The sequence below is a fragment of the Gorilla gorilla genome, chromosome 14 (assembly GCF_029281585.2).
Source record: "Gorilla gorilla gorilla isolate KB3781 chromosome 14, NHGRI_mGorGor1-v2.1_pri, whole genome shotgun sequence".
NCBI lineage: Eukaryota > Metazoa > Chordata > Mammalia > Primates > Hominidae > Gorilla > Gorilla gorilla.
In genome coordinates, this window is record NC_073238.2 from 125643135 (window position 1) to 125654911 (window position 11777).

General features: G+C 44.1%; 1 protein-coding gene across 4 annotated transcripts in view; it reads right to left on the reverse strand.

Moving 5' to 3' along the window:
- Positions 1 to 11342, reverse strand: part of ANKRD10 (ankyrin repeat domain 10) — a 36397-nt gene extending 25055 nt beyond the window's left edge. For 3 of the 4 annotated variants that reach the window (XR_010130626.1, XM_019039696.4, XM_055360422.2), the window contains exons 1-3: positions 10937 to 11313; positions 6842 to 6994; positions 2514 to 2605 (exon numbers count right to left, since the gene is read on the reverse strand). Coding sequence is in view for 3 of the 4 variants with exons in the window: in XM_019039696.4 (XP_018895241.1) it covers positions 2514 to 2605; positions 6842 to 6994; positions 10937 to 11146 (455 nt within the window). In the remaining variant the exon portion in view is untranslated. Of the gene's footprint in view, positions 1 to 2513; positions 2606 to 6841; positions 6995 to 10936 lie in introns of all 4 variants that reach the window. The other variant, XM_004054743.4, reaches the window with a different exon arrangement.
- Between the last annotated feature and the right edge of the window lie 435 nt (positions 11343 to 11777).

An 11777-nucleotide genomic window follows, 5' to 3' on the forward strand; every position in this document is an offset into this window, starting at 1 on the left:
ATGCAACCTACATTAACAAGTAAGTTATATAACAAACCATTCTAGCCACAGACACTTAGTGTACTTGCCCTTATTATTATGTACCTGATGTCCAAAAAAGCACAACAATTTAAGACTTTGGGCACTTTATGTAGCAGATATATAAAAAGCAAAGCAGGAATTAAGAGCAAATGAATTTAATAATACTGATATAAGGCAGCTTTTAATCTATTCACAGGAAAAGGAAAAATTTATATTATCTCCTAAATATTATAGCATGTAATATGAAGAGTTAATAATCTCGTCCATTCTGAATGAAAAAAAGTAACTTTAAATAAGTTAATTCTATGCTCCTTGAACGTCTTAAAAAAAAGAAACGGTTATGATTTGCTAGGACTACACTTTACCATATGAGCAGCGTTACAGGGAATAAAATAGACCTAGTACCATTATTTTGGAGATTCAAACTGTTACACGTTGGTGGACTAAATGGGGTAAATTATTAAAATGTGCAGAAATCAAGAAGCAACTTACAAATTAACTTACTGACAAAACTGACATTTTATCTCGATGTTAAAACTAAATAACCACATATACAATAGCAATGAATAATGATTACTTGTGCTCTATCTCCAGGCCAAAGGCTTATAATTGTTTTTGGCTAGGTAGCTCAGGCTAAGTATTTCTTCTAAAAAAAATATGAAAGCTCAGTCCAGGGAAGTCACCATAATGCAGGGTCTTGAGTGGTGGCTCTTATACTGAGAAGGAAAAACAGACTGGCACCTGAGCCCATCTCAGCCACACCTGGTGGAAAAGAGACACTTGAGGGCCCTGTAACCAAGGACAGAATTGTAAATAAAAGATTCTCATTTTTTAAAAGACACCTACTAAAAAAAAAGGACATCGTGATATTTATTGGCTGAAAAGATTAAGCTATCCATAAAATGAATAAAACATCTTTGTAATAAAATGTTCAGGACCAATTAGAGTATTATTTAGAAAGTAAGTCATTAAAAATATCAACTTCTAATTATCCACTGTTTCAATAAATGACAAGCAATTTAATCAATTATGTTATGACTCCGTATTTTATAATGAAAGCTTGTTATAAAAATTAAAGATGAGTTTTAAATCTAACTACAGTTAAGAAAAATGCACAAATAACTTTGCTTTAAAGCAATCCACTGAGAATCATCTCAATGTTCTACCAGTATATAAAACATACTATCAATTGTTTCTACATTACCTTTAGTCACAACTATACATGAAGTCGCGAGAGTCCCTGCAATGTAACAGTAAACAGAGGCCATGTTTATAATACTAAATCACTATATAAGGATCACAGCCCAAACTAATGGCGAATCTTGCCAATAAACTTAACAAAACAGAAGCTAAGATATTCACAGATGATTGACAGCCTCCGGTACCTACACACGTCGTGCATTAGCCTGTATGGTTTTGCTGTCTAGGATCTATTTTCAATATAATACAGAGTCAAAGCAGTGAAATGGAAACCAAAGGGTTAAACTAGTTTTGTGGGTTTTATTTCCTCCAAAGTCTAAATGTTCACATTTCTGATTAGAATAATGTGGTTTATAATTAATTTTCATGAATTATTCATAACACTTTAGGTAAAACAAAAAAGCTGATATTGGTTATTTTGGTTATTATAGCTCTATAGCTTACACTCAACATTTAAGGGTGAAAACCGCATCCGTTTTGTTAATGCTGTGAACTGCAGAAGAAAAATTTTTATAATATAAATCTTTAAGAAAAAGTTAATACAAATAAATTTAACAACTAAAATAAATGTATAATGCCATGGCTAATGATTTGCATATAAGATCTCATTTCTAAAAGACTACACGTAAACATTAAGATTGTCCTATCAAAGCATAAATAAGCTAACTGATGTAAGCTGGGCTAAAACGAAAGATATTTAAAAATAATGCCACCAGTACCAGAAGCTTACAGCAAGCTTGAGGTCTTTAATGTAAATAGTCCTATTTTACAAGGAACTATCAACCATTAAGTTACAATGGGCTTTAAAACATAACTTTCTCACATCTGCTAAGACGTGGAAATCAAAACCTAGAAAAGTGAATTTTCTTCAGAAACCTTCTGAGCCAGAGAGGTCTGAAAAGATATTTTAATCCAATCCAAGCTTCTTGTTTTGAAATCAAAATTAGGCAAAGAAAAGTTTAAAGACCACAGTGACACAACTAGTTAGTGGCAAAGTAATGGTGGCAAAGTAATGATGCCAAGTTCCAAATCTAATTAGTTAACTGTTCTTTCAGTTCAAACACACTCTCTCGACAAGAATATTGAGGCTGCTGTGAAATTAAACCCCCTCCTCTAGAGATCAATTTAATCCACACAATTTTCCTCACTAACACCAACTGTTCTAAAAGGCAAAATTACATTACTAATTTTGAAAACAAAGTTTTAGGACTTTTGCCTGCTTATGTACTGCCTTTAAACAAAACATCCTCAACTACATCTTTAGCTGGAAAGAATAAACGAAAGACACTTACTTGACGTGAGCCCCATTCGCCACAAGGGCACTGATGCATTCTAGGCTCCCAGAGCGAGCTGCCTTGTGAATGGGAGTTTCACCCTCACAATCCTGAAACAACAAAAAGCAAAATATACACATACTTAGAACAAAACTTCTGACATTTTGGAAGTAATGTCATTAACACAGATCAGAGACCTTCTCATCCTTTTTTGAAGTAAAACATGTTGAGCAAGATCTGAAGAACACAAATCTATACGTGAATGGAGGATGAGAACGAACCAGGAGGGGCCAAGATATTTGGTCACTGACCAAATATCTTGGGGCCTCTCCAGTAGTGACAGCGTGATTGCTCCCAACAGTGATTTATAAATCACTTTACACTGGATCTTAGCACATGTGTGTTTTATATAAACTCAGAATAAGTAACCAAACAAACAAGCCAACCAGCCAACCACACACACACATTAAAACAGTCATCAAGGCCAAGAAATAGCACATAATAGCTGACATATGGTCTCAGCTACCCACTTTCCTCTGTGCCTACCCCAATGCTAACGCGAGTCAACATCATCAATGCCGATCTTGAATCTTCTGCTTTGAACTTGAAGTGGGACCACAACTTAGACAAGATGGCTTGAGGTTCAATAGTTGATCTATTTTCAATATTTACTAGAGGAAATATTTACTAAATATTCCCAATCTATTTTCAGTATTTATTAGAGGAAAGGGAGAAGAACACAAAGGTAAAGCAAACCAAGCTTCATAAGAATGAAATTCCTGCTTCAGAAAGTGCAGAGGGGGTGGGGTGGCGGCGGAGGGGAGGTGAAGCACACACAGAGGCAGAGAAAAGTGAGCAGACCCAGGAAAGCCACTGTGAACATCAGCAGTCAACCCAAGTCTACACTGCATGAATGAAACAACCTGAAAGACCATCTTCATAGGCTATCAGCTAAGCAAGAGAGAGGAAAGGCAATCAGACACAGCAATCAAGAGAAGAAAGTGCTTTCCGGTGGAAAATGAAGACTGGGAAATCCTGGGGGCTCCACAGCAACACTTCTTGGATACTCACACTGCAACCTCACTGGAAGCTGAACTGCACAGACTACCACACAATTAAGAGACCAAGATAAAAAGGAGCGCAGCAACTGTGGGTCACTTAGAAAACAGTTCATTCCTAAACTCAGTAAATAGCTAAGCTCCTTCACCAACTCATACTCACAAGAATAAACATGAGGTGAGGGCCACCCAAAGTTAAAAAAAACAGCGGTAGATTAATTTACAGAAAAATAAGAGTATGAAAGGCTCGAGTGCTTGGTAGAGGCAAAAGTGTGCACATTTATTTAAACAAAGGTCTAAAGAGACTATAAAATTCTAAACAGAAAAATCCATTTTTGAAGACAGAAACACAGAAAACCATGTGGCTATAAACTATCCAGTCAACTCGGATTTTTCAAAAAGCGAAAACCTAGCCCTATCCTCCCCAAGAGAGGTGAGGAGGGGAGAGAAGTAGTACAAAATAAAGACAAATAAAAATTACATAAAAACATTCCCAGGAAAACTGGAGCTGAGATTTAGATAAAGTTTTGCCAAAAAAGAAAAAAGCTAAAAAGGTCTTTAAAGCTATCCTTGGAACAAGACAAAAAAGTAAGGGTCTGTCATGGTGGGATATTAACAGATGACAATGAAAAAGCAAAACTACCAAGTTCTGCAGGGACAATCTTTAAGGGCAGAGCAAACACTAGAGAAAGGCCCGGACATCTTGAGAGAAGGTAGCCAAGAGAAAAGATACGTAAGACTAAAGAGCCAGGTGAAGGTGCCCGGGCCTCCAGCTCAGCCCAGTCACATCGCAGCCACAGCAAATTGAGTGATCTATAGAGAACTGGGAGCAGTGCCAGAATGCTCAAGACAGGCTGGGCACCCTGGGTTTTCACAAAGAAAAATTTCATTTCCAATCTAGATATGAAAAATTAAAGACAACATCAAATGCCAGCAAAATTCTAGAAGAGGCATATGAAAGAGAAGGTTTGCTAATTACACACCAAGGCTAGTCGATATAGATTCACTAAAAACCAATCACAGGAAAGCTGACTTCATTTCCTCTTGGGGAAATCGAGAACACAGGCCTCTAGGCAGCATACGAGCTTTGGTAATCTCACAGGCTCACCTCAGAGACTGCCAAAAAAGTCTGTGGTATTAACTTTGAGGACAATGAACTTAGAACTGTTAGTAGCTAACATGCCAAAAGATTAACAGACTAGAAATTGGCTTAAAACACTGCATCAACAGGTTCAAAAAATTAAATGGACACAACAAAGGAGAAAAACCTGGATCGGATCTGGCATCCTGAGTTTATATGAGAAATGAGAGAAACTGTCTACCTGGAGATGAGTCAGCAGGTAGGCGGGGTGGGGAGCTAACAAAAGGGCTATTGTGTCCTCTAGAGTCACTGGGTGCCCATAACAAGAGGTGTTGAAATTCACCCACTACATAATAGAGCGAGATGATGCCTCAGATTCGGATGTAAACTCCACATGCCAGCAGACCACAACTACCTAAGATACACTAAGGAGAAATTCCAGGATGCTTAACAATGCCAAATGATATGCATTAGGCACATGTGAGGACTTGGAAATGTCTACCCGGATACTTCAAATACAGGGAGGGCTGAAAAGATTTTAGGATCCTGCCTGGGAAGAAGCAGAGTGCGGTAGAGGTTTCCAGGAGGTGTTATCTAGAGGCATCTGAGAGGAAGGTGGGGGACCCAGCAGCACACTTTCTGCCTCACTCCCTTTATCTATTGAAAATACTGAACTGCCATAAGACACTTTGAAAAGGGGGCTTCTTGATTTAAAAAGGTCTGGAAAGCAGTGTTAGACAATTTCTCTAGTCCTCTCTAAATAAGATGCTATGTAACAATTTGATGAAAATTAACCTACAAAAATTATATAAATTCCATACTATTAATTACTGCCATTCATGGAATTATTAACTGTATTTTACTGATAAGGAGATTGAGCCACAAAGTTAATGACTTGCCCAAGGAATCAAGCCCACACTGCCCTTTCTACCAGGGGACAGGGGTAGGGAAGAAGGAAAAACACAAGGCGCTGCCCAGCACATAAGGGTATTGAGTAGGTAATTCATAACTCTCGAATTTATGAAGACAAGCAACAGAGCAGCAGAGAAATATACATTATGTAAAAGCACACGTGCGGAGATGGAAGGAGAGAAGTGGCAGCACAACCTTAAAACGTGTCCCATATCCCACATTTCAGTTTAGTAACAAACAGGCCTCAACTCTTGGCCACCTTCCCTTACATTTTCTTTTCTACTTCACATCTTTTAAGGGGACAAACTGCCTTATAACTTACCCCACTTTCCCATTGATCCTTGTTTTAAATCATGGCTAAAAACACCTTCTTTCTCAATTACTTACTGCTCAGGTGGGTAGCTGGGTTTTTAGAAGAGGGACTAGCAACAACCTTATACCTGGTTATCATGAAGGATTGAATCTTGGGAAAGACAGAAAAGTAGAAAGACTTTCCATCCAAGACCTTGATGACTATAAAGCATTTAAAGATAGGAGTAAAAAAGGCATAAAAACCAGCTCCCAGAGCCCATGCCCAGGTCTTAAGAGATGAAAATTATCAATTAGTCTAAGGACTAATCCATCTGTAGCAAAGGACGCTGAGTCTAGGGACTGCTCCCAGTCAGACAACCTAATGGTTATTAGGTGCTGCTTGTCTTACACAACTAAGTACCTAACAATCTGAACGCATGTGTGTTTGGTTTAGGTGAAATGATACTGAAAACACAGCATGAAGAAAAATCTGGCACGATTATGTTCCTGTCAGTATGTTTAAATACCAAGTCCTCAAGGCACTTACTCTTCCCACTTAGTAAATGATACTTAGCACTTATCTGCATCAAGGCATCAACTTGTATCCGAAGTTCACTTTGGAGCTGACTTAATAGCCATGCTTTACCCAGGATGAAAGTGTTTTTATAATTATCTGTGGAAATGAGGCTAAGGCAGCTATGAGTAGAAAGCCAGGAAACCTGGGCTCAAGGCCAGGCTCCTTTAATTACCAGCTATAACCTTGGGCACATCACCCTGGATCAGTTTATCACACAACAGGTGAAAGCACTCTATGAACAGAAAGCATTCCTATGGAAAGGGCCTACTATCCTCCACAAACAACTGAAGAAACATAAATTCCAGTCTGCCCTCAGGTAAAGATATCAAACTCTAATTAAGGCCTCGATTTAAAGCAATACCGTGTATAATTATAACTGCAAAAAGAAAAAGCAAAAGCAAACCAAGTCCATCACCAGCACTCTTACCGGTTTGTTAATGTTGGCTCCTGCTTGAATCAGCCAGACCAGGCACTGAGGATGTCCCCCAAAGGCTGCAATGTGGGCTGGCGTCTGCGCGTACCGCGTGGTGGAGACGTTGAGTGTGGCTCCCGCTCTCACCAACTGCACTAAGCACTCCAACTTCGAAAACAAGAGGGGTAATGAAAACACGCAGACATGTCAGTACACTATTCAATATTACATGAATAATCGAAATTCTATAATGGTGACAAATGGCATTGTTACCAGCTTTTTAACAGATTAAGTCACTCTTTCCCAATGCCATGCAAATTTTAAAGGACATTTAAGATAACATATTCCCTTGTCCTTATGAAAAAGACGATAGATAGAAATAGAAAAATGCAAAAAGACGACTAACACTATACAGATTTAAATATTTCAGTTTCCCTACAATTGAATAAGCCAAAATCAGAAAATATTAGACTGCGCTGTTCCAAGACTTCTATCAAAACTGTTTGTTGCACAGACTATTCTAAACAAAAACATTAAAGGGATTGGTGGGCTAAAAAACTTTGTGTAGGCCGGGCGCAGTGGCTCATGCCTGTAATCCTAGTACTTTGGGAGGCCAAGGCGGGTGGATCACTTGAGGTCAGGAATTGGAAACCAGGCTGGCCAACATGGTGAAACCCCATCTCTACTAAAAATACAAAAAAATTAGCCGGGCGTGGTGGCGGGCACCTGTAATCCCAGCTACTTGGGAGGCTGAGGCAGGAGAATTGCTTGAACCCAGAAGGCGGAGGTTGCAGAGGGCTGAGATCACGCCACTGCACTCCAACCTGGGCGACAGAGCAAGTCTCCATCTCAAACACCACCACCACCACCACCACCACTTTGTGTAATGCCAGGCGCAGTGCCTCATGCCTGTAATTCCAGCACTTTGGGAGGCCAAGGCGGGTGGATCACCTGAGGTCAGGGGTTCAAGACCAGCCTGGCCAACACGGTGAAACCCCATACTGGGGTTTCAAAAATACAAAATTACAAAAATTAGCTGGGTGTGGTAGTGCATACCTAGAATCCCAGCTACTCAGAAGGCTGAGGCAGGAGAATCACTTGAACCTAGGAGGTGGAGGTTGCAGTGAGCAGAGATCACGCCGCTGCACTCCAGCGTGGGCAACAGAGCAAGAGCCTGTCTCAAAAAACAAAAAACAACAACAAAAAACCCCACAAACTTTGTGTAGCCATAGTAAACTCGTCATAGTCAAAGACTATTTTCTATAGTGTGCACAACTGTGCACTTTTACACAAGCCAGCACTGAATACTCATTGAATACTCAATAGAGGCCCCATTCTCCACATTTTTTTACTCTTTTCAAATGACTTGTATTTAAAAACCCTATGGGGGAAAAAGCCTACAGCATAACTGAGCAATGCATCTAGTGGGTGACTAACATGGCAAGTTAAGACTTTGTGGCCAAGCACCAATACTATGATAACCTCTGGCTAAAATAATTTAGCGCATTCAACAAATTTAGCAAGTGCCTACCATGTGCCAAGCAACTGTTCAACCCATGTTCTCTGATCCTAGACTGCTCATTTTCCCTCACTCCAATCACAATGCAGTTAGGGAACAAGCTATGCCTGACTGCAAGCAATTCTCTTCAAGAGGAGAGACCTCACCTGAAGACAAAGCACCTGACACTCTACCATCTCACCTCAAGGTTTCTTTTCCCATCTCTCTTAGCACTTTCAGGCTTTCAGTAAACACTCCTGTGAGATGAAGAGCACACAGATTCAAAACACCCTCTTCAACCAACTTGGACCTGGGAGTAAAGGCTGATGTCTATTTATTGCCTGTATTAATTTACTGGGTGAAAATGAAAGTATTAATTAGCGATAAGATGAACAGGTTGCAAATCCAATAAAAATAAAACGGATGAAAATCACTTGGCGTACCAAAAATCAGCTATTCAGGGCTCGCTGGCCTTAAACCTGTTACCCTTGGGTTCAATTTAGAAACTTGGATTTGGAATTCTGGAAAGATACTGTTCAATATGGTATCATACAAGCTACAATAGAGATTTTAAACAACCCGTTTAGTCCTCTGGCAACAAACGAGTCTTACCCACGGTTAGGGGATCTTGTGCACCACTGGCACATTTCTAAGAACACGAGCCTGAAACCTGTGTAAGAGTGCAGCCGTTAGCAGGGCTGGGGAGAAAGCCTGGACTTCGCAAGCGGTAGCCCTGAGTCCTGGCCTGATTTCTGTCCTAACGGCTTCTTCTCAGAAGGGAATGTTTGGACACTGGACAGGGGCTTTCTAAGGCCCCTTCCGTATCTAAGACCAAAGAGCCCTATGATTCAGACAGCTGGAAACAACGAAGTAACTGCTTCTTGTTACAACATTTGATGACCAAGGTAAACCTACTACTCAAAGTCCCATGGAAGTAGACTTTCGAAAAGTGATTTCAGTTGTTTTTTAAAAAAACTGTGATAAAATACACATTAAAAATTACCATTTTAATGTAACTATTTTAATCCCCAGAGACAAGTGGAGGCACCACTGGATTAAATTTTCTAAGTGACCATCTGTAATGAGGCTTTAAGCATTCCACAGATCGTCACCCAGCATTGTGTCGTTCTCAACCAGGGTAGAAAGGACAGAATCCTAAAGTTTAGTGTAAAAAGAAACCACAGCAAGAGACACTCTGGAGGGAGGAAATCCTCAGATTACTGACTGCCTCGGGAAATCTATTTAAGGCTGCAGGCAGAAGCGCAGGGAGGAGGCTTTATTACTTTTGTTTGTTAAGAAACTCATTTCCCCTGGGCACCTGTTTTCTCCAGCAGGTACTACGGTTGCACGACTTCAGACAGTGCCACAGGAACCTAACAGCCCTTGAGGACTGATTAACTTGCTTGTCCCACCCCGATCGTCAAAATTCCTTTTTCATTTCTTTTATTGAAAGAAAAGTGACTTTTCCACTTTAAAAGAATCAGAAACTGCTTTCCAAAAGATACAGCTGCGTTGTGAATGTAGCACCAGGGGCAGCAAAGTAAACCGCAACTTCATCAGCTGGTAACGACATTACCAGGGCGAGGCCTTCCTAAAGTAACTTATTTCACATTACCTCTCACATATTTCTGCAAAACCATTTAACCCCATCTCATCATTTACGAGAAAAACACTACAAATATCCCTGAATTTTAGTGAATTAAGAAATATTAATTAAAACCAGTCACTTCTGAAATGCACGGTGAAATCTCATTTAAGATTTCTGAGAGCAAGTACCCCAACGACTTCACAGATGAGGAAACTGTAGCTATCCAACCTTTTAAAACCTTAAAGCAGCACTGTGTTCCCCCAGAATTTTCAGTTTAAGAAAAAAGAGGGGAACGTAAAGCCTCCACGGGAAGAGAATTCTGCTTAATTTAACCACTTCTGCAGTAATTTAGATCCAAGATAAACACAGCCGTTACTAATTTTCCTGAAGCGGGCCCAGCTACGAGCCTTAAAGCAAACCCAGAAGCTGGAGAGCCGGCCTCCATCCCACACAGCTGCCCGGGCCTTCCAGTCTCGCCGGGGCGCTTGCTCCTCGGCTGAGCTCGTCCGCAGCGCGGCCCTCGGCTACTGGCGAGGCTGTGCGGAACCAGAAGGTCGACCGCGCCCGGGCATTCCCCGCGCGCCTCTGACCCCAGCTCGGCTCCCCGGAAGCCGCCTGGGCGACTTCGCGGCCTAATACCCGGCTCTGCGAAATCGCTCGCGCCTCCGGCCGGGCCTGGAGGGCCCCGCGCCATCCGCGCGCGCTCGTACAGGATCCGGCCAACAGGCGCCGGGACCCTTGGAGCCCGCCTTGTTAGAAACTTGCTACGCGCGCCGCCGCACATGCGCCCTAGGCCCCTCCGGACGCAGGCGCCACCGACCCCGCTTCCGCCCCGCGCCCCCCGGCTGCCCCGCCGCGAGCGCTGCCGCACAGGCGCCCTAGGCCCCTCGGGGCACAGGCGCCGTCGATCCCGCTTCCGCCCCGCGATCCCGGCACGCCCCACGTCCCCCGCACCTCAGACCCGCTTTCCCCGACTCCCACTGGACAGCCGCGGAAAATGGCGCCTTAAAGCGTTCGCACCCACCTTGCCGAAATGCGCGGCCCAGTGCACGGGCGTCCAGCCATAGAAGGAGTCCTCAGAGGCCAGGTGGGCGTGGGGTGTCTGCTGCAGCAGCGAGCAGAGCGTGGCCAGGTCCCCGTCGCGGCAGGCGCGGTGCAGCGGGAAACGGAGCGAGAGCAGCTCCTCGCTGGAGAAGCCTGCCTCTACGCCCGCGCCCGCTCCCGCCGCCGACATGGTCCGTCACCGGAGAGCGCGGGGCTCGCTGGCCTAGAGGACGCGTCGGGGAGGACTCGAGAAGCCGCCGCCGCAGCACAAAGGAACGAGACTAGCGCCGCGGTCGCGTCCCACAGGCTGCCGAGCGGAGCGCGCACAGAGGGGGCGGGGCGGGGCCTGCAGCGGCCGGGCTGGGGGCGGGGCCTGGCTCAGAGGACGCCTTGTGCAGCCGGGCAGGGGGCGGGGCCTGGAGCCGCGGACCTCTGGAGCGGCCGGGCAGGGGGCGGGGCTTGAGCCGGAGGCTGCCTGGAGCAGCCGGGCGGAGGGCGGGGCTTGGAGCTGCGGACGCCTGGAGCGGCCGGTAGGGGGCGGGGTCTAGCATAGAGGCCGCCTGGAGCAGCCGGGTAGGGAGCGGAGCCTGGACCAGAGGACGCCAGCAGCAGCCGATTAGGAGGCGGGGCATGGGGCTGTAGACGTCTGGAGCAGCCGGGCACTCGGCTTGGGCTAGAGGACGCCTGGGGCGGCGGGCGCCTGGAGTAGCCAGGCAGAGGGCGGGGCCTGGCTTGGGTCCACGCCTGGGGCGGCCGGGGGCGGGGCCTGGCTGGAATTGACGCGTGGAGCTCCGGTAGAGGGGGCGGGGCCTGGCTGGGCC